Below are 27,967 nucleotides of genomic sequence, written 5' to 3'. Positions count from 1 at the left end.
CTGATGCTCGTAGTGCACTGATGTCTGACTGAAAGACTGATGTTGTTTAATCTGTCAGTTCTGCTGTTTTACTGACACTGAACAGCGTCTCAGACTCCCCATCTTGAATGATCATGGGCATCTCACAAAATCATTAATCATTATATTCTGTGGTCAGCTGCGATAACAGTGGATGAGAGTCTTGTTGTTTGTTGTTGTTGTTGAATATGGTTTGACAATGTGTTTGATGTATTCTGAATATGTCAAGGTTTTCTACACTAATGTATATAGCCTAACTGTGTTTTGGGGTCAGTAAGGGTGAGATGCCAGAAACAATTCAGGCACCTTTACTAATTTTTAGTCTGCTTAAATCTGTATGAATCAGAAACACTGAGAGGACACACAGATATGTGTGATAGGGCTAGGTGACATTACTAAAAATGGCTTGAAAGGCTTTCTTTTTTTTTTCTTTTCAGAAATAGCTATTGATCAAAGTATTTGTGAATCTTTAATTTTTTTTCACTAAATGAACTAGTGGAATTATACATAGGCCTATTTTAATATATTAAAATTTATATATATAAAAGTCGCTTTTGATATCATAATCTGAGACAATTAGGCCACGTACACACACTCCAATTAATTCGGTCCGACTCTGCATATTTTATTAGCGGTTGTTGCAGGAAGTGACCGTTAGATGGAGTGATTTCAAAGCGGAAGTTTGACTTATGAGCGGAAGTGTGCGTGTTGTTACTGAGCAGTGATGATGATGATTATGATAATGTAGTGAGAAGGCAGTGCTGTCATATCAGCAGCATATGGTGTATCATCTCTATAAAGTATTTCAAACAGAAATGGGTTGTTCAGACGCTCATAAGCCAAGTGCTGTCTTCAACCCATGATACCGAGGAAAGGAGGAAACCAGCTTCTAAGGTTAGTACTTTCACATCTCTTATCATGTTTTAAAATAAAATGCATTTTTTAACTTTGAGAAAAAGGTATTTGCTGTTGTTAGTTGTGTTGTCTCTCCTCTGCATTGAGGAAAAAGTGCTTTTCATCGGCGATACGCTTAAGAAACTGATATTTTGTCCAGTAACACTGTTTAAATATAGTTCTGTTAGTTTATCCCTCTGCTACGTTTGTTTTTTTAGGAAGATAAAGTAGTTAATTTATAGTTAGTTGAACATCATAGTTAAAAGAGCAGTGAAAGGTTTTTAAAATTTAATACATCTCTATAAAGTCATGGAAATGTCTACAGTGACATTTCCATGATGACTCATTTGCTCTGAACTACAAGTTCTGAACTATTTGTGAGTCAACTCATTTTTTAATTATTTTTTTAAGTCTTCATTTTTAAAAATACAGTCATGGTCCACAATTGATTGGACAGTGTGTTGGTCAGAGGTATGGGAACCCTGGATTCATCTCTTAGGTTATAGCCTAGCTGAAAATATTTAGGACATTTTAGTGAACAATGGAGCAATTTAGAAGGATGAAAGGGGGGATGAAAAGATTGATTGTTTTCCGCTCTAGTGCCACATCCCTGACTGTCCTACATCATCATCATCATCATCGTCATCGTCATCATGTTGAGATGATCTGGGTCAGCGTGGCGAGCACTATCTACTGATCCAGCATTAAAGGCTTTTGACAGCATCTGTGACACACTGTCCATTACCACAGAAAATATCACTTGTTATTATAAGTTCACTGTTTATACTTCAACAATGAATTGGTATAGAAACAATATTATTAAAAACTAATATGTGCAATTTAAAAATGTAGCCTATACAAATCAAATTTTATTTTAGTGTTGATTATTATATCTAAAAATCTTGTTGTTAATTTTAACTTTTAATATTATAGAAATGTTCCAACTGACAGGATTCCCTGTAGTTTACAGCTTTATTTTACATCTAAAATACTACTTCACCTGATTTATATTGAAATTAATTAATATAAATTTAAACTGAAATCGATTTGATTTGTGATGTGTCAATACACTACACTAAAATAAACACTCCATAATTCAATGATGCACATTTATTATTTCTATCGAAACGTTTATTATCTTAATAAATACTAGTAGTACATATTCATGACAAAAATAGTTAGCTAGCTCAAGTGATTATTTATGTATATGCATATTTATTTAATAATTCACTTTTTTATTTATTTCACACTCTATAGATATTTCTCTTGTCTCATGAGAATAAAATGATATTACTTTTGTTTCCAGATGAAAAGTGCTGCCAAAGCACTATGATTTTATCAGTCCATTAAAACAAATCAAAAGTAGCTGGAAAGATTTTCAGTCAATAAATTCTTGAATTTGTCTGTTCCTCACACAAAGCTATTGTGTGACATTGAGTCATATGGAAAAAATAACCTTTTTTTTAATTATTATTTCTATGCAGGGATGGAAGTGCACAGTTCAGGCGTCGGCAGGAAGAGGAAGAGAGAGGAGTCGAATGGCGAGATAAGGGAGTGTTTCCGGAAAATTCCACGGAGAACTTTGGTGAGTGTCGGGAAGGTGGCTTTCAGTCGGCACCCGAGTGTGATGACATAATTTCTCGTGCTCGTGACACACTCTTGTCTTGAGGTGTGTGTGTGTATGTTTCAGGGGTTGAGTGAACCTGCACCCTTCTCTGATGAACTGGTGGCCTCAAAAACACCATACGTTCGCGTTAGCATGGAAGAAGCCCGTCTCGGCACTCCAGGTGTGTAAATAGAGATTTCCCCCACACTGACCCTCATTATATACACATTCTCTGTACGACCTCTCTCTTCTTCAATCCTCTCTTTAGAGGACCGTCCGGTACGCGTCTATGCTGACGGGATCTTTGACATGTTCCATTCCGGACACGCTCGAGCTTTAATGCAGGCCAAGTGCCTTTTCCCAAACACACATCTCATCGTGGGCGGTGAGTTTCCGTCTTTTGGCACTGCATCACTGCTATAGTGTGTGTAACCCATCATGATGAGTGTCACTGAACAGAATTACAAAAATAATGTGGGTGACACTTGGTTCCATTTGTTATTGCATTAACAAATAATGTTCAATACATTTGTTGCAGTCTAATTCATCTTTTTTAACATGAGGTCATAAAAATTCAACTGTTCATTGTTTGTTCATGTTATATGGGGTCCATTAAATAGTGATTTTAATAATTTGATAGTAAATGTTACATTAACATTAGCTAAGATTGCTAAATGCTTTAGAAGTATTTGTCATTGTTCATGTTAACAGAACTGTAGTGTTACATTAATGTGTTTGTCTTTCAGTGTGCAGCGATGATTTGACGCATAAATTCAAGGGTTTCACTGTCATGAACGAGGATGAACGTTACGACGCAGTGAGTCACTGTCGATATGTCGATGAGGTGGTCCGCAACGCTCCATGGACGCTGACACCAGGATTTCTAGCCGAGCACAGAGTGAGTATCCAGATCGCAATCAATGTCATATTCACATACCTGATGCTCATCCAATGTCAAGGTCATGGGTTCGATTCGCAGGGAATGCATGAACTGATCAGATGTACAGCTTGAATGCTTTGGAGTAAAGCGTCTGCTAGAGTCAGTGTGATGTACATTTCCTGATGCTACCACATGACATGGGCCCTGTCCCAAATGGCACCCTAAGCACTCGTGGTCTTCCTATGAGTCCGTACTTTCGTGACGTAATGCCGCTTTGACTGTCGGGAAGAAGTCTGCATCAGTGCAGGCTCGGCAAAAGTGGCATATCGACCGCAGAGGTTTCAACCTTTCTGAGGGTTAAAATGACAAATGGGACACCCTACGGTCTCACGGACTTAACGGACACGTGCACGCGGCAGCCATTGTAAGTCCACGAGACCGAAAGTGCATATGAAGTGTGCCATTTGGGACAGGGCCATTGTGAGGTGTGTAACTGTTAACATGTTGTGGTTAAAGGAATAGTTCACTCAAAAGTGAAAAATGTGTTATTTATTTACTCACCTTCTTCACAACCATTTGAAGAATCTTTATGCAGTTCTTTTCCGTTCAACCACCATTCATAGTGAACACGTCTGTTAAGTAGTGATGAATCAACTGAACCAATTTATTCACGAAATGCTGGTCAGAACTAGCCTGACTTCGTCATACTCATATTCTAGTCAGAATGTGAGTCTGATACCGCTCCATAGAGATTTGATTATGGGGCGTGTCTCAACCGAACTAGGAAAAAAAAAAACTCTGCACTCAATTGGATAGACCTACAACCAATCAGAGCAACGGAGTAAATGACGCATGTTCTTCATTCATATTTTCAACCAACAAAATGTCGCGGGCGCGGCTCTCTGTTCCTCTTTTAAAATGAATGCAATCGATATCTTCTATAACAGACGCGATGGCGGAATCTACACATGATGTTTCATAAACAAAGTTCGGGAGGAGCACGTACAAATAATCAATCCAATATCAACTTGTCATCAAACAATACCATGTCTAACGTTACCGAGGAAGCATATTCACTCTGTCAACTTACCTAACACTCCTTGACAGTTTTTCAGCATCCCTCGGTCCCTCCACCACCCCGAATCCTCACTCTTGTCTTGTTCTCTCACAACCAGGAACACGGGGGAGTATGGCTACCGAGCCCACAGCCCTCTCCTCGGACAGCACGTCATATACGCATTTATTCTGTCTTACTTATTTGTGTGAACTCGTGACATCTCATATAGCCTACGCATTTATTCTATCTGACTTATTTGTAAGTGTGAACTCGTGAAATCTCAATTCTCCAGCTGCAGTCGTCTTTGTTGTAAACTAATTCAAATCAAGCGCTCTTTGGTGACGTGAGTGATTACGTAACCGCAGACCATCTGTCCATCATCGATTAAAGCCCGCCCTGGCAATTTGATTGGCTCGGCCTTCTAGGAGCCGAGCATAATTACTCCTCAATGGATCGAGTCCAGACCGAACTTCCCGACCAAAAAATGTTGTGGGCGGGGTTCGGGCTGGCACCCAGGCTAGGTCAGAACAGTGTAAATGCAGCAAAAACTCAACCCAAACATGCATAAAAACACCTTTTACAAACCAAATACAAATGTTTTATTGAAAAGTGTAATCTATTAAATGCAATTATCAAGTCATCTAATGCCGTTAAATGCTAAGTGTCTATCTAATATGGGTTAAGCTTGGTTAATCAGACCAATAAGTGACTTTTAACTGCAACTCTTTATTTTATTACACAAATTCATCCACCGAATTCATGAAACTGATCCAGGTCAGGTAAAAACCATAAAGACACTGGTTTGTGAGTTCATGGGATCGACTCCTGCAGCAAACAATTAAAATGTCGAAACAGTTCTCACATTACGAAGCCTTGTTTACTGAAATCCTACAGCTTTGGCAGATTGACACACAATCCGAATCAATGGTTCAAAACGAATGATTTTACAAAGGTTTTGAAATTGCCCATCGCTACCGTTAAGCTGCAAACATTATCCATACGACCTATTTGAATCATTTTGAATTTCACAGGACAAAATAATACAAGTTTGGAACAACATGAGGGTGAATAAATGAAAACTGTCATGTTTTGGTGAACTGTTAACTTTGGTTAAACTTTATTTGAAGGTATCCTTGTTACAGTGTGATTACACATAAGAAATGAGGGTAACATTTTATTTTACAGTGTCCTAGTTACATGTATTTACCATAGTAATAACAGTAATGAATGCATAATTACATGCAACTAACCCTCAACCAAACCCTAACCCTACCCTAACCCTATAGTAAGTACATGTAGTTGCTCAATATTGCTCAGTACTTAAATATACAATTACACTGTAACAATGACACCTTAAAATAAAGTGTAACCAAAATAATTTACAACAAAAGAACAACAAATCATGAAGATAAATATTGGTACCATCTCAGATTTTGAACTCCTGCTCATCTGAATGTGGTTCAGGATCGCCGTCTCGCTCAGTGGAACAGAGATCACTTACTCTCTGGAGGAGGCACTTATTTTGAATGAGTGATTACTTTGTGACTGCTAAAAATCACGCTCTATATAGTATGAGTGTAATCTGGATGTACTACATTCGCCATGTTGCCCTTATCACATGACCTCCCAGCATCAGTTGTCACATTACCACCATTCATAAATCCTCTCCTGTGGCCTCATGGGATAGTAAAGTGTCCATCATATGCACACTTCAGAATCTCACCAGAAGAAGTAGGTACTTGAGTGCTGTGAATTCTGACATAGTCTTAATAAACTCTGAAATGATGACATGTTCTCCCTAGATAGACTTTGTCGCCCATGACGACATTCCATACATCTCAGCAGGAAGTGATGATGTTTACAAACACATAAAGGACGCAGGTAGAAATATTAAAAGCTTCTGCATAATACAGTTATGGTAGTCAAAAAATTAGTTTTTATTTGCCAACAGAATCACCAGATTTGCTCTTGAAATTCTCTTTTTTTTTAAGGCATGTTCGCGCCGACTCAGAGAACAGAAGGCATCTCCACGTCTGACGTAATCACACGAATCGTACGTGATTATGACGTTTATGTGCGCCGCAACCTACAGAGAGGCTACACTGCGAAAGAGCTGAACGTCAGCTTCATCAATGTGTGTGCGCATGTCTACACACTTCCATCTTTTATCAAAGCCATTAAAAGGGAAATATTCCTTTGAAAGCAACTTGACTCTGTTCCTGTTTTTTCCCAGGAGAAGAAGTACCACCTTCAGGAACGCGTGGATAAGGTGAAGCAGAAGGTCCGAGATGTGGAGGAAAAGAGTAAAGAGTTTGTGCAGAAGGTGGAGGAGAAGGGCATCGACCTCATTCAGAAATGGGAGGAGAAGTCACGCGAGTTCATTGGGAACTTCCTGCAGATGTTCGGGCCTGACGGGGCGCTGGTTAGTCTGGATGCGTCAGCTTTTACATACGTCTCAGGGATTGTAGTTTTAGAATGGCTTCTCAACTCTGACCCTCGAGGTCCACTTGCATTTACTGCAAACCGAGTCACTCTGAGACACTGAACACACCGGAGGTTCATAAGCTGCCCATGTCTAAAAGAACACAGTGCTGCGCTTCACCAGGGCTGCCAACTCTCACACATTGAGCGTGAGACTCACGCAATTGACACTTTTCACACGCTCTCACGCCACACATCCATTTTCTCACGCACAGAAAAATTGCGGAGCAAAGAGGTACTTTTAATATTAAACTAATTCTCAGCTCTTAGATTCCGTCAATTTTATTACGAAATTCAGACAAAAATACGTTTGGCGCTTGTAAATGTGACGTGACAGATCGCTGAGCTCCTCAGTTCAAGTGCACGTGAACCGATCATCTGGTACTTTTTTATTTAAAGATCCAGTACAACTTACCGAAAGTATACATAATATCGACCAATTAGTGTTTTTCAACCACTGAAAGAGGTCAATGTAACAGCAGGAGAACACATAACGTTACATTTAGCTCAGGAAAGCCATTTAATGACCATAGCATGTTAATTGAATAGAAAAAATAGCTTGAGAGGAGATTTTGCTGAGCACTACACATTTATTACTTATGCCATTAAATAATGTTATAATGTTATTATAACAAAAACTGCATTATATTTAATTTCATTTGTTATTTTTAACCTTTAATAATACCAGCAGATTGGGCCCTCTATGTTTACAGCATTAGGTGAGATTAAAATTTAAAATAAACATGTATCCAAATTAGTCAATATTGAATCAAACTCGGAATCAAATCACAAGAATGGAATTGAAATCTTGACATTTTTGTCAAGCAATAATAAAAACTGTATACTACCAGTCATTGTACAATGTAAACATTGTAACATATTTGTCACTAAACTTCATAAAATTCTATTTAGTTACCAAATGTTTTGACAATCACAATTACACTTATTGTGATGCAATATTTGTTTTTACATCCCCCCCCAAAAAAATCTCACTCCAAGCTAAACTCAAAAGTTGGCAGCCCTGGCTTCACTCTGAAACACACTGCGCTTATATTTAATTAAATCGCTGCCTTTGCGTTTTTGATATTTACACTAAGCCATATCACGATTTCGGTTTTATTTCGATTAATCTTGCAGCCCAGACATGCGATATTTACTACTCCAAACAGGACAAAGAAGCACCATAAAGTGTTCCACAAGTCTTCACAAGTCACACGATAGCTGAAATTTGAGTCATGTACTGATAATCCACAATAACTAATTACATCTGGTGCAACATCACACACTGTATTTGAATATACGCAAAAGAAATGAAAGCTTTTTAGCAAATTGGAGTACATTTTCATTTCAACAATTTCTTAAAATATGTGCCTGTCCACAGATAAAATGCTCTAATATCATGTATTGTGTGTCTAACAGAAGCACATGTTGAAGGAGGGAAAAGGACGAATGTTACAGGCCATCAGTCCCAGACAAAGCCCCAACAGCAGTCCCGTACGCGAGGAGCGCTCTCCGTCCCCCACCTTCCGTCTTCCCTTCTTCACCGCTTCGCCATTCTTCTCGCCTCATCATCATCATCATCATCACAGCGACACACACAAAGATGAGGACGACTAGAAATCACGCTCTCAAGCAGCTGTTGGTGTTTTTCCCACATCGTTTGTGTTTTATATGCTTTCTTAAAGCCACTGTGAATAGCCAAGAATATAAATGAAGGATGGACTAGCTTAAGATTTATTTGAATGAGGAAAATGTATTTAACCAGCGTTTACAAAATGCACAATAGTGACCGAATTATTCCACCCGTACTTTCTAAAGGTTTTGATCCCACTTCTCCCTCTCGCTTCAGAGAGATTTGCCACACACCACTAAACCAAAAGGCTTCATATTGTTGGCCTATTCCTTGGATACATTTCGTATTCAGCCTGGACCTTGAATAATTATGCATTTTTAGTGTGTCTCGTTTTTTTGTCTGCTTGCACATAATCTCATTCTCGGTTGTGCGTATAACTCGCCCTCACCTGCCTTTATTGTCTAGATCTTTCCATACTTGAACAGGGGCCAAATGTGAGACTTACTCCGGGATGAGGGTGGGATCTCAGGATCAGTCGTCTCTGGATAGTTACTGTGTTTAATCTTGGTTTATAACTCGAATTTAAAGTCTGCTTTTATTTTTCACTCATACTTTTGGAATGTTAGTTTGTCTTTCTGACTTTTCTTATGTTTCTCCTCATATGAACTCGCTCTCAGACTCTGATGTGAAGTAATAATTTTGGGGCCTGGCACTGACGGAGTCTGGCACCTCTATTTAAACCCTGGGCTATTCTGTGGCACGGGTCCCAGCCTTATTGGAAAGGATTTGCTTGCTGAATGTTTACATTACCCAAGCCCAGTGAGGAACAGTGTTAACACGAAAGACTACGAGGACCTGTTTGTTTACATGTTTGCATAGGACAGGAAGAAGTCCGTAGGATTACATGTTTGCCGGCAGACAAAAAGATGACTTTGGCTTTCCTGTGGTCAGGAACATTATTAAGATCAGTTTAGATGATCATTGGGAATCAAAAGAACTCTGTGAACAATGCCAGTGAATCACTAAACCATATTAAAAGAATAATACATTTGTCTTGTGTCGTGTTACTCATTCACGGGGACCAAAAGACACACTATGAACCTTTAATGTCCAATAATATAAGATAAAAAAAGATGATTAAAAACAACTAACATTAACCTGTCATTTCTGATTAGTTAAATAGGCATTACAGCAGATACAGCCAACATCGGTTACAGATGCACGATAATTCAAGTTACATTTCTGCTTTCCAAATTCTATAACTAGTTCTAGCATCTGCATCACTTCAGTCGGCGTGTGTGTACAGTAGGAATCATGCAGCGCATGTAAACTAGGCCATACTTCCTACCGTAGATGACATGCCCTTCACGACACGTGTCTGAAATCTTTTATTTCGTGTCTTGGGGGAAAGACAATAATGAGTCCATGACATAGTAGGAAAGGTTAATAAGCTATTATTCTCATATCTGCCAGTCACAGATCCACGTCTGCCTTGAAGTCGTGAGTGGACTTCAACAAGGGCCGCAACACAACTTCATTTCGTTTAAATGAAATAAACTATAACAATAATAATAAAATAATCAACAAATAAAAGGCTAAAGGCCCATTCACACCAAGAATAATAACTATATTGGCCTCCACACCATCATTGTGTTTATTATTATAAGTGCTCTGCAGTTTGGTCGTCTGCTGCTTTAAATGCTCGAGCTCTTTAAAATCAGGTGCATTCTGATTGGCTGTTCATCAGCTGGGGAAAAAAACTTTCTGAAATTATTCCAATAATAATGTTCCTGTGTACAAAGCTATAAATTATTTTATTATATCTAACTTTATCCACATCCAGTACATTCACGTAGGGCGATATATAGTGTATAGCAAATCTCAGCTGCTTGATTGCTTGCATCGTCGTAAAATGTAAACTATATTCTGACCCAGCTCTAACAAAAATGTTCTGAAAACTTTTTACTAGCATACCCATTAAGTTAAGAAAATGTTATTTCTGAATGTTCTCTGAACATTCAAAACGTCCAGTTTAAAAAAAAAAAATTCTTGCTTATACAAACGTTTCATTTTATCATAATGCAAACACTTTGAATGTTCTTTTAACAATCTCGGACAAGTCCAATCATTTAAAAAATGTTGGATGAACATCCAACTAAAATGTTTTAGAAAAAAACGTTACTGGAATCATGTTTGGTCATATCTTTCAGAGAACCTTGCCAAACATTAGCCAAAGTTCTGAGAACATTCCCTGTTAGCTGGGAATCTGCTGAATGTGAACGAAGATTGAAGATAATAACATATTATTAACATTATGATTATTAAAACATTAATGTTATAGTCCTTGGTGTGAACAGCCCTTAAAACCACAAAAAATCGGGGACTTCACATGCACCGCTGATCTTTTTTCACTGTAGAGAATGAAATAGTACATTTTCAAACAAATTTGAGAAGATTTTGATTTTGTTTTCCCCTCAATTGGTCTACAATGTTTATAATGTTTAAATTCGGTTGTGCACCTTCAGAGATTTTAAACATCTATGAAACTATTTATTATACCTCAGAAGTGGCATTTACGTTAATAAAAAAAGCGAGCACCTTTGTCGTCGCTGCTGCAGACGCACAACAGGAAATCCAGTTGGTGGTCCTTCCAAATATTGTCTTGGACAACATGGGACCTCAGAGTTACGAAGGTCAGGATCCACTGCTTGTGCAGGTCGTCCATTACGACTCTGGCCTCCAAACAGAGGTGTGTGCGCTGCTGAGTGGTCTTGAGCCCTGGAGGTAGAGCGAGTGGTCAATACGTCCAGCGTCAGTCACTCCATCAGCTGTTGTTGGAGGACTGCTCTGGCTTCAGCCGGATGGCCCAGGAGTTGGCAGAGACGACGTTACCGCGCCGATGGATGCGGCAGGTGTACGTGCCTTCATTGAATTCATTGGCCACGAGCCGCAGGTCCCGATCTTTAATTACAATATAGCCAGGAATGGATGTCAGCAACTGCTCTCCGTCCTTATACCAGCTGCCGAAAGACAAAACGGAGAAACTGACTGAAACTATGCTTCAGAAATGATGCATTCCATAACTTGGAACTTTACAAAGATAAATGTATCAACATAAGACTACATTTGCACATGAATGGTGCCTATTGGGTGATTTAACAATGAATGTTCATCTTGAAATATTTCACAAAGATTTTACAGCAAAAAAGATATGTGAACCACGACCTGAAAGGGGGGGGGGCATTTTTACAATTATATTACAAGCCCTTTTGACATTAACAGGGCTTGGCATTAACTTTTTTGCTCATCAGCCACTGTGGCTAGTGGTTTTCCAAAGTTACCAGCCGGTGTTTAAGCACAATAAACAACGAAAAATTACTCAATTTAGTACTGAGAGGCGGCTATATATGCACACACATTAGGTGTGATCACAAAATCTGTTGGAATGAGTAAAATTATGAGCAATACACGCAATCCCACGCCGAAACTCAAACCCTGTAACACCAACAATATTCATCCGGAGCAAATGAAACGAGTGAGTGAGGGGAGGCGGGTTTGTGTGTCACTCGCTGTCGGAGAGAGGAACAGCTGGTATTGTGTGTCTACTCTGCAGGAAATGAGTATTGGAAGCATTTCAGAAACATATCGATATCACGTCATTGCACTTATTGTTCCAGATGTGTTTTTAAAATACTACAATTGAAAAATATTTGACCCTATTGAAATAGTAGGACTGACTGCGTTACACACCTCTGCTGAAATACACCTGCATTTGGGCGGGTTCACGGGTGTTCATGTCAAACCCTGCCTTTTACTTGCTAAAAAAGTATAAACTATCAATCAGACAACAGAAGGCATGTAGAAGATTGTGTGCAACAGGTTTTTCAGCAAAGTTTTGATTGTGTTGATCATTTAGAAATTTTTGCGGTACAGTAGGCTTTATAGGGTTAAGGATACTCTACCTGACTTTTGGAGGCACTCTGGTATTTTTTGTCCCACAGCGGAAGCCCACAACTTTTCCACGAGGCACAATTTTGATCTTCACGTTTTCAGGAGGAGGGGTCGGGGTAGACACTGCATCCAGAGGCTCTGAGGAGCAAACAAACACTTTAAAGAGTGTGTTAGTTCATAATATACACTACCATCTACTTTATAATGGTTAATCTAAAGTAGCTGACAATGTCTGTGCACCTGCATGAAGAAGAATATTGTGTGTAAGTGAAAGGCTATAGATGGGAAGTTAGCGTTGGAGGACGATGTTTTGAGTGTCTCACCATAGCACAGGTCGCACCGCTGCGGGCAGTTCTTCTTCATGAAGCTCCGTCTCCTCTCACAGAAACCCAAACGGGCCCAAGGATCACACACACGCTTCTTGTCCAAGCATCCTGAGGCAGATGATAGAAACAAGCTTCAGCTCCAAAACTCTGAAGAGAAGTGAGCATTGTGGACCAAGCATTTCCTCTATTATAAATTGCAGTCTGACTAGAAGTTGTGTTCCTTCGAGCCTCAAGCATGCGGTTGTACAGCCTCTTCTTAAAAAGCCCGGCTTAGATCCTATAGATCCAAGTAATGTTTCGGCCAACATCTAAGCTACCATTTTTATCTAAAATATTAGAAAAGATTGTTATTAATTAACTTAAATTTTAACGCAAAAATTAGTTTTTTGATACATTTCAATCTAGTTTTAGATCAGGTCATAGCACAGAATCAGCTCTTCTTAGAGTAGCTAATGACATTTTATTGAAAACTGACTCTGGTAGTTTTGCTGGATCTTAGCGCAGCATTTGACACGTTTCACCATACTTTATATCCTTATTGAACGTCTAAGGCAGTATGGCAAGCATACTATGTGGTTAATATAGCATGCTCTGGTTAACTTAAGTCATGTGACTTCTACTTGTGTGCTGATCATGTGACTGTAGTATGTGTATATTTACCATAGTTACTGTTTTTACAACTGAAGATGGTGTTTGGATAAACATCGAAACGTCTTGCTAACTTGTTTTTATGTAGTCTAGTGACTTTTAATAAACTAGATGTACCGCATGGCGGTACAAAATATGACCGCCGCTCAGGCCTGCACTGGCTTTCCACAAAAATAAATGACGTGGAGCAATTTGGCTGTATTGCGTGTTTATGTATATACCTAAAAAAAAGTAGTAGTATGTGCATGTCTGTCTGTGTGTGTGTGTATGTGTGTGTGTTTGTGTATGTGTGTGTCTGTGTGTGTGTGTGTATGTATGCGTGCGTACATGTGTGTGCGCGTGTGTGTTTGTGTGTGTGTGTCTGTGCATGTGGATTTGTATGTGTGTGTGTGGGTGTGTGTCTGTGCGTGTGGATGTCAGTGTGTGCATGCTTGCGTTTGTTTGTATTCCTGCATGTGTGTGTGTGACAGTTAGGGTTGCCAACTTCAGAAAAGGAAAATGCGGGACAATCGTGGTTATTTATAGGAAAATGAGGGACACTCAAAATATTTGTACTGTATCACACAGTGTACGTCATTTCAGTGTCTGCAGTTAAGTTTGTGTTTAAAAGGTTATCAGACATAAACACATTTGTATTGCTTAACCTATTTATGTATTTAATTCTAAAAATAATTTTAATGTCATACATGAAAAAAGTCACATTACAAACAAACCATAGTTCAAAATAACAGCATTTATCTAAAATAGAAAGCTTTTTTAACATTATACACTAGGCTCACAGTTCAAAAGTTTGGGGTTAGTAAGATTATTTTTTGGGAAAAAAAATAAAGAAAGTAATTGCCTACTTTTATTCAGCAAGGATGCATTACATTAATCAAAAGTGACAGTTAAGGTAATGTTACAAAAGCTTTCTATGTACTTTCTAAAAGCTTTAAAACATTAATAATAATCAGAAATGTTTTTAGAGCATATTATTCCCTCAGGTACAATAGATTACATGTTTTCTTGCATGGCTGGATGTTAGACTCATGAACAATAATCACGTTGTTTGCATTCGCCAAAATTGATTAGCCGAAATCAAAACGTGGACAGTGAAAGGAAATTACCGTTAGCGTGAGACGAGTCCGGCTTGAAGCGGAAGCGACCAGACGGCAGAGGATGTTCGCAAATCAAACAATGATTTGTCTCAAAACAGTGATTAAAAAAAGCTGTGATTGGATGATGACAGGTGTCGGTGATCATTCTCAAGTGTCGTGGTCAGCACTGCTGCTGTTGCTGTTGTATCAGTCAGCTTGTCCAAAAACGGGACACGGGAGGTCACGCACGGGACAAATAAATTAGGCCCAAAATACGGGACGTCTAATTCGGGACAGTTGGCAACCTTAGTGACAGTATCATCCTAAACCAGCAACCCTTCGCTCAACACCACCATCTACAGGCCGATGAGTGTACAGTCACTAAATGTGCACATAAATGAATTTATTTTATACCCCCCCATGGATGAAATTCTACGAAACTTAGCATACCCCCAGAGGATGTCAAGTTAATCATACACATGAAATATGGTGCAGTTCTGAACATCTCAACTGAAGATAGGGGCGATTAAAGCAGAATAATATTGCATTTTCATTTTTTATGGGAGGGGCGCAAATCACAAATGAGTGATTATGGGCTAGGTTGATGTGGGCCCTTAAGAGCAACATACCATAAAAATTTCTTCATCCTCGGTGCCACGGTTCAGGTAGTTATTTAGGAAAAACTGAATTTTTTGGGTTTGGGGGGGCCCAGTGCGGGGGGGGAGTGGCCCCTGGGGACCAAACGAAATTTTTCCGTAAAAGTCTAGTGGGGCTACATGCCCACCAAATTTCATGTTCCCCGGTGTTTTTGTGTCCCTGGTATCGTTGACGAAAAAATTCAGTAGATGACGAAAAAAAAGAAAAAAAAACTTTGACAATCGATTATGGGCTAGGTTGATGTGGGCCCTTAAGACCAACATACCATAAAAAATTATTCATCCTCGGTGCCACGGTTCAGGTAGATATTTAGGAAAAACTGCATTTTTTTGGGTTTGGGGGGGCCCAGCGCGGGGGGGGAGTGGCCCCCGGGGACCAAACGAAATTTTTCCGTACAAGTCTAGTGGGGCTACATGCCCACCAAATTTCATGTTCCCCGGTGTTTCGGTGTCCCTGGTATCGTTGACGAAAAATTCACGGGGGCCCCAGCGCGGGGGGGTAAGTGGCCCCCGGGGACCAAACGAAATTTTTCCGTAAAAGTCTAGTACACCAACATACCATAAAAAATTCTTCATCCTCGGTGCCACGGTTCAGGTAGTTATTTAGGAAAAACTGCATTTTTTGGGGTTTGGGGGGGCCCAGCACGGGGGGGGAGTGGCCCCCGGGGACCAAACGAAATTTTTCTGTACAAGTCTAGTGGGGCTACATGCCCACCAAATTTCATGTTCCCCGGTGTTTCGGTGTCCCTGGTATCGTTGACGAAAAATTCACGGGGGCCTCAGCGCGGGGGGGGAAGTGGCCCCCGGGGACCAAACGAAATTTTTCCGTAAAAGTCTAGTAGACCAACATACCATAAAAAATTCTTCATCCTCGGTGCCACGGTTCAGGTAGTTATTTAGGAAAAACTGCATTTTTTCGGGTTTGGGGGGGCCCAGCGCGGGGGGGGAGTGGCCCCCGGGGACCAAACGAAATTTTTCCGTACAAGTCTAGTAGGGCTACATGGCCACCAAATTTCATGTTCCCCGGTGTTTCGGTGTCCCTGGTATCGTTGACGAAAAATTCACGGGGGCCCCAGCGCGGGGGGGGGAAGTGGCCCCCGGGGACCAAACGAAATTTTTCCGTAAAAGTCTAGTAGACCAACATACCATAAAAAACTAGATGTACCGCATGGCGGTACAAAATATGACCGCCGCTCAGGCCTGCACTGGCTTTCCACAAAAATAAATGACGTGGAGCAATTTGGCTGTATTGCGTGTTTATGTATATAAGTTGTATATTTTAAAAGACTGTCTGGAGTATTCCTGTGGATCATGGATAATTTAGAGTTTTGTAATTATTTGCCATTACTATTTAAGTTTTATATCAAAAGTCATTAGTTTAGACACTTAACATCCATAATGTGAAAACGTCACATCCATAACAGTGGTTTTCCCTACATAATGTATTACAAAAATGAGTTTCAAAAACACACTTATTGTGTTCAAGCCATAGACTGTAAAAAATAGGTTCAAGCAAGTCTTTTTCATGCTACATCGGCAGTTTGTTTAATAATTCACAGAGTTTGTAGGACACTTGTAAAGTGTGTGTATTTCATGTTATGTCCATAACGCTGATGATATGTATTCATAGTGTGTGTCTGTGTGTGTGTGTGTGTGCGTGTATGTATGCGTGCGTACATGTGTGTGCGCGTGTGTTTGTTTGTGTGTGTGTGTCTGTGCATGTGGATTTGTATGTGTGTGTGTCTGTGCGTGTGGATGTCAGTGTGTGTGCATGCTTGCGTTTGTTTGTATTCCTGCATGTGTGTGTGTGACAGTATCATCCTAAATCACTAACCCTTCGCTCAACACCACCATCTACAGGCCGATGAGTGTACAGTCACTAAATGTGCACATAAATTAATTTATTTTATACCCCCCCATGTATGAAATTCTACAAAACTTAGCATACCCCCAGATGATGTCAAGTTAATCATACACATGAAATATGGTGCAGTTCTGAACATCTCAACTGAAGATAGGGGCGATTAAAGCAGAATAATATTGCATTTAAATTTTTTATGGGAGGGGCGCAAATCACAAATGAGTGATTATGGGCTAGGTTGATGTGGGCCCTTAAGATCAACATACCATAAAAATTTCTTCATCCTCGGTGCCACGGTTCAGGTAGTTATTTAGGAAAAACTGCATTTTTTGGGTTTGGGGGGGCCCAGCGCGGGGGGGGGGGTGGCCCCCGGGGACCAAACTAAATTTTTCCGTAAAAGACTAGTGGGGCTACATGCCCACCAAATTTCATGTTCCCCGGTGTTTCGGTGTCCCTGGTATCGTTGACGAAAAATTCAGATGACGAAAAAAAAAAAAAAAAAAAAACTTTGACAATCGATTATGGGCTAGGTTGATGTGGGCCCTTAAGACCAACATACCATAAAAATTTCTTCATCCTCGGTGCCACGGTTCAGGTAGTTATTTAGGAAAAACTGCATTTTTTGGGTTTGGGGGGGCCCAGCGCGGGGGGGGGGAGTGGCCCCCGGGGACCAAACGAAATTTTTCCGTAAAATCTATAGTGGGGCTACATGCCCACCAAATTTCATGTTCCCCGGTGTTTCGGTGTCCCTGGTATCGTTGACAAAAAATTCACGGGGGGCCCAGCGCGGGGGGGTGGCCCCCGGGGACCAAACAAAATTTTTCCGTAAAAGTCTAGTAGACCAACATACCATAAAAATGTCTTCATCCTCGGTGCCACGGTTCAGGTAGTTATTTAGGAAAAACTGCATTTTTTGGATTTGGGGGGGGGCCAGCGCAGGGGGGGAGTGGGCCCCGGGGACCAAACGAAATTTTTCCGTAAAAGTCTAGTAGACCAACATACCATAAAAATGTCTTCATCCTCGGTGCCACGGTTCAGGTAGTTATTTAGGAAAAACTGCATTTTTTTGGGTTTGGGGGGGCCCAGCGCGGGGGGGGAGTGGCCCCCGGGGACCAAACGAAATTTTTCCTTAGAAGTCTAGTGGGGCTACATGCCCACCAAATTTCATGTTCCCCGATGCTTCGGTGTCCCTGGTATCGTTGACGAAAAATTCAGTAAGGTGACGGGAAAAAAAAAAAAAAAAAACTTTGACAATCCCTATATGACCGCTTTCGCTAGCTATTCTAGCGGCGGTCATAATTATTCATCCTCGGTGCCACGGTTCAGGTAGTTATTTAGGAAAAACTGCATTTTTTGGGGTTTGGGGGGGCCCAGCGCGGGGGGGGAGTGGCCCCCGGGGACCAAACGAAATTTTTCCGTACAAGTCTAGTGGAGCTACATGCCCACCAAATTTCATGTTCCCCGGTGTTTCGGTGTCCCTGGTATCGTTGACGAAAAATTCAGTAAGGTGACGAAAAAAAAAAAAAAAAAAATCTTTGACAATCCCTATATGACCGCTTTCATATATAAAAGCGGCGGTCATAATAATTAGTTTGAACATTTTATTACCTGGATGTGTTAGACATCATGAATCTACATAGACAGAACTTTTTCTGTTAAAATTGAAAAGTTCTCGTCATCTATAGCTTCTATTTCCTGTTCTATTTTCAAATCAGACCCGCCCTCGCTCGTGAGCGAGCTGTCAGTCATCATAGTCCGCGCGGTCAATGTTGATACGCTGGAGCACTGTCTATGAGCAGAATGGCGTCTAAGTGATTGTGGTGTTCTGTTTTTGGGTGTAATAAGGAACACAGCATCATTTTGATGTTCCTAAATCCGAACCGCTGAAGACGCAGTGGCTGAGTTTTGTTTTCGAAGGGAATATTCCCCACGATCAACAGCAATGCTTTCATGTTTGGGCGAATCATTTCACACACCAGACTGCTTTACAAACGAGGGTCAGTATAAAGCTGGTTTTGCTAAGAAGCTGCTCCTGAAAAAAGGATCGGTACAAACTATTCGTGTTCCTGCTGAACCTCCAGAAGAAGTGAGTGTAACGTTTTATTAACCTTTATATTAATCTTTATATTAATCTTTGCAAATCGCTTGCACGCTTCACGATGAATGCGGCTGTTTACACTCAGGGTACATTACGGCATGTTTTCTATGTACGACGTTCTCAATATAATTCATAATCCCACGTTTATAATGAACAACGCGTTATGGTTATTGTGTTATGGTTATAACAAACGGTGTACGCACAGAACAGAGGGGCGGGGTGAGCAAAGCTCATTATCATTTAAAAGTCCCGTATTATGCAAAATTCACTTTTGCATGCTGTTTGGACATAAATGTGTGTTGGCAGTGTGTGTACACAACCACCCAATAGTGATAAAAATCCACTCACTCCTTTTTTATTAATCCCCATAAATCATCAGCAGTGTCTCCCAATGACCTGTTTTCAGAATGCTGTTTTAGTGACGTCACTAAGCACAGGCCCCGCCCACGAGTGTTGACAGACACTGCCGTTCTAACATAGACCCGCATAACATAGGTGTTCTGTGGCTGGATGTATTAATCCACATAGCTCTCTCAATTTACTCCCGAAATCTGAGGCAGCCAAGACGAGGTGGAATTATTTTGTTTTTAAAGAAAATGCTCCCTCAACTCTACAGAAATTCGTTTATGTACTTGCGCACTTTATAACTTACTGTGTTTACTCAGCTCTTACGGTGATTTTCTGAACTAAAACTGACGCTTCATCTTTTGTGTGATGTACAATAAACTTTATTAAACTCATCAGCATATATTTGATCATCATTCGGACCAGACAGCAGACTTGTAGGCTATTAAAGGACAAGTTCGGTATTTTACACTTAAAGCCCTGTTTACAGATCGTTTTTGATGAAATAGAACGGTTAAGATTAAATTTTGGACAAATGCTGCTGTCCCGAGAATTTTAGGTTTCTTTCGCTTTCCCAAACACCAGTAGACTGGGTGTATAGGTGCACTCGAACACTCCTTCCTAAAACACATTAAACTTTCGTTTACAAAGACGTGAAACTCACCGAGTGGTCAGGGGTGTCCACTGATGCTCACACAAAAATCGCTGCAAAATATGCTTTCCAACAGGTTTTATCGTAGTTTTTGTCTCCTCCATTGACTTGCATTGGATGTGCTGTGAGGTACGGTATTACTCCGCGCCGGAAACTGAAATGGGGTTGTTTTCTTCTTCTTCTTCGTGTTTTTTTTTGTTTTTTTTACGGCGGATCGCAAACAATGAAATGCCAGTGGTTTGCTTGCAAAGGTGCATTATCGCCACCAACTGGGCTGGAGTGTCTATTATTCAAGCTCTCAACGGAAGAATCTACGGGTGTGAGGCGTTTGGAAAAATAGGTCCACAGTTTTACAACGAATGGTAAAACACCTGTTGGAAAGCATCTTTTGCAGCGATTTTTGTGTGAGCATATCAGTGGACACCCCTGACCACTCGATGAGTTTCACGTCTTTGTAAACGAAAGTTTAATGTGTTTTAGGAAGGATTGTTCGAGTGCACCTATACACCCAGTCTACTGGTGTTTGGGAAAGCGAAAGAAACCTAAAATTCTCGGGACAGCAGCATTTGTCCAAAATTTAATCTTAACCGTTCTATTTCATCAGAAACGATCTGTAAACAGGGCTTTAAGTGTAAAATACCGAACTTGTCCTTTAATAGTGGATACATACAAGCAGATGACAAATACGTTATAACCGTAATTAAACTACTAAACTATACCTGTTCCATCTCTATACAGCACTCTGACTCTGTAGGCATTATTGTCCGACTCGAAATGAACACCGTTACTGAGAGTTTCTGATATTATCATCATTCCGTGAGATGAAATTGTCCTGAGAGACTGAGCGCGAGCTCATGAAGCTCCGCCCCCTGTGTCGTCCAGCAGCAGCTTATTTGCATTTAAAGGGCACACACTAAAACAGCGCGTTTTTCTGAGCACCAAAAAATGACAATTTAAACATGCTGTAAAAAATGATCTGTTGGGTATTTTGAGCTAAAACTTCACATACACACTCTGAGGACATCAGAGACTTATTTTACATCTTGTGAAAAGGGGCATAATACGGGACCTTTAAAGACACATGCACTTAAACGGCGTGCTGAAAACAGAGCTGTTTTTGACCAGGTAAAATGAGTGTTTTCTTACAATACTAATGAGAATTTTTAATTAAAGTATATTACAAACTTTTAATTTAGACCCTAAAGAATCATATTAGCTTGTACAAAAATGGCATTATATGACCCCTTTAAGAAATATACAACCCCAAATCAGAAAAAGTTGGGACACTGTACAAATTGTGAGTAAAAACAGAATGCAATGATGTGGAAGTTTCAAATTTCAATATTTTATTCAAAATACAACACAGATGACATATCAAATGTTTAAACTGAGAAAATGTATCATTTTAAGAGAAAAATAAGTTGATTTTAAATTTTATGGCATCTACACATCTTAAAAAAGTTGGGACAAGGCCATGTTTACCACTGTGTGGCATCCCCTCTTCTTTTTATAAGAGTCTACAAACGTCTGGGGACTGAGGAGACAAGTTGCTCAAGTTTAGGAATAGGAATGTTGTCCCATTCTTGTCTAATACAGGCTTCTAGTTGCTCAACTGTCTTAGGTCCTCTTTGTTGCATCTTCCTCTTTATGATGCACCAAATGTTTTCTATGGGTGAAAGATCTGGACTGCAGGCTGGCCATTTCAGTACCCGGATCCTTCTTCTACGCAGCCATGATATTGTAATTGATGCAGTATATGGTCTGGCATTGTCATGCTGGAAAATGCAAGGTCTTCCCTGAAAGAAACGATGACATAGTCTAGATGACATGGCGTCCCAGTTTTCCAAAAAGAGCTTCAAATTTTGATTCGTCTGACCACAGAACAGTTTTCCACTTTGCCACAGTCCATTTTTAATGAGCCTTGGCCCAGAGAAAACCCCTGTGCTTCTGGATCCTGTTTAGATATGGCTTCTTTTTTGACCTATAGAGTTTTAGCTGGCAACGGCGAATGGCACGGTGGATTGTGTTCAGCGACAATGTTTTCTGGAAGTATTCCTGAGCCCATGTTGTGATTTCCATTACAGTAGCATTCCTGTATGTGATGCAGTGCCGTCTAAGGGCCCGAAGATCACGGGTATCCAGTATGGTTTTCCGGCCTTGACCCTTACGCACAGAGATTTTCCAGATTCTCTGAATCTTTGGATGATATTATGCACTGTAGATGATGATAACTTCAAACTCTTTGCAATTTTTCTCTCAGAAACTCCTTTCTGATATTGCTCCACTATTTTTCGCCACAGCATTGGGGGAATTGGTGATCCTCTGGCCATCTTGACTTCTGAGAGACACTGCCACTCTGAGAGGCTCTTTTTATACCCAATCATGTTGCCAATTGACCTAATAAGTTGCAAATTGGTCCTCTAGCTGTTCCTTATATGTACATTTAACTTTTCCGGCCTCTTATTGCTACCTGTCCCAACTTTTCTGGAATGTGTAGCTCTCATGAAATCCAAAATAAGCCAATATTTGGCATGACATTTCAAAATGTCTCACTTTCAACATTTGATATGTTATCTATTTTCTATTGTGAATAAAATATAAATAAAATTTGAATAAAAAAGTTTATGAGATTTGTAAATTATTCCATTCCTTTTTTACTCACAATTTGTACAGTGTCCCAACTTTTTCTGATTTGGGGTTGTAGTATTTTATATCATTTTTATGCTGCTGACGCCCAGATGTATTTGCCTATAAAGTCTGAAGATGATGTATCCATTACATCACTTTTTGAATGTCTAAAAGATGTCAAATGTGGATGAATAATGTCTTTCTCCAGTTAAATGGGAAAAAGATAGAAATGATTATATTTTGACACAGAGTTAAAGCTTGACAGACAAATCAATTCAGTTGTGAAGAATAGTTTCTTTAAACTGCGAAATATTGCTAAACTTAAATCTGTCGTATCTTTCAGTGATCTGGAGAAAGTAATCCATGCTTTTATTTCTTCTTTCTCTTGATTAATGCAATGCTTTGTACCTGGGTGTAAGTCAGTCCTCACTGTCACGTCTTCAGCGTCTTCATCAATCAACCACCGATGCATAGAACCAAGTCTACTTCCATTTCAACACAAATTTAAACACCTAAGTTTTGCTTACCATAAAGGCGCTGGATGCCCCAGATATCATCTTGAGCGATATTCCGCTGACCTGTGTACGTTGCATTGGGGTGCATTAATGCATTAGGGTCCCGTGAATGCCAGAGACCTAAAGCGTGACCGATTTCATGAGCAGCTACCTGAACCAGGTCATTCAGCCACACACCTGTGCAAAGACAACACGCGATAAAATCAAAGAGTAAAGGACAAGAAGAATGGATGTTGATATTTGTTTCTCTTCAATTTCCTCAGTTTTGAACATGATTAACGTTCTAGTAACTATAAGTAACTTGGCAACTAACCCTGACACCTAACCCTAACCTATCAGTCTACTAATACTCTAATGAGAGTTAGTTGACATGTAGTTGACAAGTTACTTGTCTAAAGTGGAAGCCAACAATCACCTGGTGCTTTCCATTTCTATAATCTTGAATTTTGTCTGAAACCTACTTTTTGCTAGCCTGGTTAAAACCAGACCATTCTCAGTAGTAACTGAGTTATGGTCTGGCAAAGCTTCTTTAATAACTCATTTCCAAAGGGGCGTCACCAATGGACGTCGCTCAAATGCCTCTGGGCGCAATTGAATAGACCTAAAACTCCTAAAACCAATCAGAGCGATCGTCATCGTGTAAAGCCATAATGCTGCGTCCATTTGCCTAAGTTACACTACGCCATAAAAGTATGTACTCTTTTTGAGAAGAAAATGTATTTACTTTTGAATGTGAAGCAAAAAGGTAGGCAAGCTTTGGGACATACTACTTCGTCATCTTTATCGGACGGATCTGTCGCGTGCATCCTGTAACGTAAACTGCCCTGTCAATCATCTTGTGACAGTTAAAATCCTCTATTAAATCTAATTTAATTTCCTACCGTTTCGGAGAGAAATGTAGTAGCACGTTCATCTGCCAGTGGGTCTTTCATGGAGACTGTCCTCATGTGTTTGCAATTTGAATATAATAATGCATTTAAAAGTTGGTGCGCTTCACCAACGGAGTGGACGTCGCACAAATGCCTCTGGGCGCAATTGGATAGACCTAAAACCAATCAGAGCGATCATCATCGTGTAAAGCCCGCCTCAACGTTTCTGATTGGTGCCGCGATTTCGACGGCATGGAAATGGGCTTGAATGAGCTCTTTGCCAGACTACTTGCAGAGCAAATCTAAATTTGTCTGGGTTTTCCCAGGCTAACTTTTTGCACTAAAAATGTACAGAATTCAGATTTAGGTCAGACAATTTAAGGTCATTGTGGGTCAAAAGTGAGACACTGGAAGTAAGTTACACCAGCAACACTTCTGCATATTCACACTTTTGTTTAAATTGTAATTATAGCGCCACCCATCTGTCAAAAGTTCTAAGTTATAAAAATGTATAATCATTGAGAAGAGTATATATCTGTATTCTGACCAGCACATCCACCCACTTTCATAAATAAATGTATTAGATCAGCACCTTGTTTCCAGCTGAATCGGGACTTTCCCAGAATCCAGAATTCATGGTTGTCAAAGTGGATTTCTCCACGTGGAGGAAGGAAGGCGTGGGCCAGCTCACCGTTCAGTCCGTCAAAACACGGGTGCAATGGAGACCGCCAACAATCGGTGTGATTGTACGTGTAGAACCCTGTCTCAGAAAAAGGAGAGTTTCATGCAAAAATGGGAGATTAAAAAACTGCATAAAATAATCTGTCAGCCTGCCAAAGTGCACATAATGTTTTGGCTCTTTTCCTGCACATTTATTTACCTATAGTAATGTCAGCACTTTTGTTGGGGTTGGTGATTTCAGTGAAAGCCAGAGGAGAAACATCACTCCATTTCGTGAAGGCGATGCTGATAGCTTTGCGGGTATCATCTTTATTCAGTGTGTTGGGGAACTTCGTGATCCTTTAAGAGGGAGAAACGCAAATTACTTCCAGCCAAAAACGAATTTCATGTTTTTTGAAAGGGTCTTTGTGTCTGCAATCAATCAGAAAGCACATTTACAAAAGCCCAACACTCCTAAAATCAATCTGCTGGTCCCAAAATATCCATCATCATCTGAACCCCAGATTACTTCTTTTGTCCACCTCCTGCATCTGTCTGTTCATGCTTTAAGCATTCGCCAATCATGGCCATTAATAGAAAGGCTTTCCTTCAGAAAGTCAATTATAAAGTATATTAAAATAATGTCTTTATTGATTTTCCTGGTGGTCTCATGTGTCTCTCTCACTTGTAAGTGACGTTGAAATGCTCCCACTTGTATCCCAGTGGGTTGATGGCGTAGCGCTTGGATCGGGCCGGACCTCGATGAGACCTCGTGTCCACAGGTGCCGGCACCTGCACACATGGTTTATGCAACTGAATACTGGCCACCTGATAAGAAGATAGAAAAAGGGAAGCTTATATGTAGTGTGTTTTATTTTGTACATTGTTAACATACTGTACGTTGTGTGCAATGTCATCATTTAGCAAACCACCAAGTCAAATGTGTAGCACAAATGATGATTCTGATCCACATGAGTAATTCTGATCATATTTTAGAGATCCACCTTCCTGCAGAATTCTATACACACTTGCAATCTTCACGGCTACTTGAACACTTGGGCCAAATACAGGAAATATGTCATGTAATTAGACAAGTGGTCAAGTGCAAAGACTGCAAGTGTGCGTACTGTATCTGGGAAGGGAACAAGTGTGCTGCACAAGTCCTGAAAAGTGAAGCCAAAACGTTTCGATTGCCCCCGGTGGCTGGATGCAGTATAGGTCATAAACCCCGCCCTCTCCATGTAATCTAATAGGACGTGATACAAACTAAACAATCAAATTACACTTCAAATGATTTTTTCCCAAAGATGATTTCTGTCATTTTAGGTAGTTTTTATCACGCTGTTGTAAGTTCAAGTGTTTAGTAAGTTAAGTTTAGTTTTAGTTAGTTATTTGATGCTGTAAAAACAGGGGTGTGTGGAAGTATAGCCTACACTTTATGATTTGATGACTAACATACTAAAGCACATGTAAAGTACATGCTTATAATTTAACTAGTTTGCTATTTGATATTACATTTAAAAGCTAATATAATAGAACTGTAATAAATTCAGGTTTGGAACAACTTGAGGGCGAGTAAATGATGACAGAATTAAAATTTTTAGGTGAACTATTCCTTTAAGTGTATTCTTTTTATTTCCATAATAAGCACTCTTGTAAAAGTTTGCTTAAGTTTACTTATTCTTCACTAGGGATAATCTAATCTCAGATTTGTGAACTTTTAGAGAGCAAATAAACGAAATCAGGAGAGCGATCGACAGCTGCTGCCTCATTCTTCTCAGATGTTCAGCTGTTCTGTGTTTTGTATCTCTTCTACCGGCTCATCTATCAGTAGCTGCAGTCAGAAGCTCCATGCAGCCGAAGGTCTGGAATATCTGTCACCCATATGTGAACGCTCCCCTTCCCCCATGACCTTCAACACTGTTCCTCTCTCTCTTCCTCCTCCTTTTGATCTTTGCAAAGATTTTACAACTCTCTCCAGAAAGAAATGCACGTGCATGCATGCATGTTTTAAGTGGGACAAAAGGGTAGCATCAAGATTTTAGGACATGCTGTAGAAAAAGGAAGTTTTTTCAACATTTTGAAAAAAACATTATTGGAGTACGAAAATACTAACAAGATTATAGGCGGTCACACTTTAGATTAGGTTCGAATTTTCCCTATTGATTAACTATTAACTACAACTTTCGCCTCAATAAAAACAAACCCCCAATGACTTCTTATTGATAGTTAGTAAGGCAGTTGTTAAGTCTAGTATGAAGGGATGTAGAATATGGTCATGCAGAATAAGGCATTAATATGTGCTTTATAAGTACTTAAACAGCCAATATCATAGTAATATGCATGCTAATAAGCAACTAGTTAATAGTGAGAATTGGACCCTAAAATAAAATGTTACCAAATGGGCAACTATTTCAATATTCACGTTTAATTCAGTGTGTTACTTGCAATTTTTTGAATGAAAATTGCTTCTTGTAAATCCTACACCATATATTTGTTTTCAATGTATATATTTAAATAATATGTTAAACATAAAGGAAAGTGTTTATTGTAGGTGTCACTATTTCTTTCAAGATCAATTCTTTCTGCAGTTCAGTTAAATTGTCCTCTGCGAGCAAATATATATTAAAGTAAATATAGTCTATACATAAAAAAATGCATGTATGAAAATGACAAATTAATAAGAAAATGCTGTTTAAAATCATTTAGATGACGTACAGGCATGTCAGATGTCCCTGTTACACTTATGTCGAAGGGTCATCTACATTTTCAGTGCTTTTAAGAGTACCAGACAAAAAAGCAAAATATGAGTTTGACATGACATTGAGGTCTTACCGTGTGTTTTGTCCACGCAGGCACGGCCACCGCACAGTTATCCAGCACCATCAGCAACAGCGCACAGGAACAGACCCAGCGCATCTTTAAATCACTCACACAACTTCCACTTTTTTACCTTCCACGTTGTGTTTGATCCATAAATTCTTGACTTGAGTAAGAAAGTATTTCCACAGAACTAACCGCATCCAGACGCGCGCGCGCGCCCGTGCTGAAGACAGATGTGCCCGCGCCTCCCGACAGACAGATTCGTGCGAATGTTTCAGTTGACTGTGTTTAGACTTTATTTAATGCACTTCTGCTTCTTACTCTGAACTTTCACTCTCTCTCAGATGTGC

General features: G+C 39.9%; 2 protein-coding genes across 3 annotated transcripts; one reads left to right on the top strand and one right to left on the bottom strand.

Annotated features, from left to right (window-relative positions):
- Window positions 1-665: 665 nt before the first annotated feature.
- pcyt1ab (phosphate cytidylyltransferase 1A, choline b) lies at window positions 666-11,226 on the top strand. The gene is made up of 9 exons (XM_079874444.1): window positions 666-912; window positions 2,397-2,497; window positions 2,603-2,699; window positions 2,787-2,903; window positions 3,265-3,416; window positions 6,258-6,336; window positions 6,447-6,589; window positions 6,689-6,877; window positions 8,356-11,226. Exons 2-9 carry the CDS (start codon window positions 2,399-2,401, stop codon window positions 8,551-8,553), a joined length of 1,074 nt encoding a protein of 357 aa, XP_079730570.1. The 5' UTR covers window positions 666-912; window positions 2,397-2,398; the 3' UTR covers window positions 8,554-11,226.
- Window positions 9,599-27,967, bottom strand: mmp23bb (matrix metallopeptidase 23bb). Of its 2 annotated transcripts, none has more exons than XM_079874440.1 (8): window positions 27,630-27,967; window positions 25,480-25,622; window positions 25,015-25,154; window positions 24,727-24,894; window positions 23,278-23,442; window positions 12,784-12,894; window positions 12,472-12,598; window positions 9,599-11,529 (listed from the first exon to the last, which is right to left on the bottom strand). In XM_079874440.1, the coding sequence occupies exons 1-8, from the start codon at window positions 27,711-27,713 to the stop codon at window positions 11,334-11,336; spliced, it is 1,134 nt and encodes a 377-aa protein (XP_079730566.1). In that variant the 5' UTR covers window positions 27,714-27,967; the 3' UTR covers window positions 9,599-11,333. The 2 variants fall into 2 exon arrangements, with proteins under 2 accessions (XP_079730566.1, XP_079730567.1); XM_079874441.1 differs by having other exon boundaries at window positions 11,333-11,529; window positions 25,480-25,586; window positions 27,630-27,957.

The sequence above is a fragment of the Squalius cephalus genome, assembly GCF_949319135.1.
Source record: "Squalius cephalus genome assembly, chromosome: 6".
Lineage (NCBI taxonomy): Eukaryota > Metazoa > Chordata > Actinopteri > Cypriniformes > Leuciscidae > Squalius > Squalius cephalus.
The sequence above is the reverse complement of the archived record's forward strand: the minus strand, read 5'-3'. Positions and strand labels throughout refer to the sequence as shown.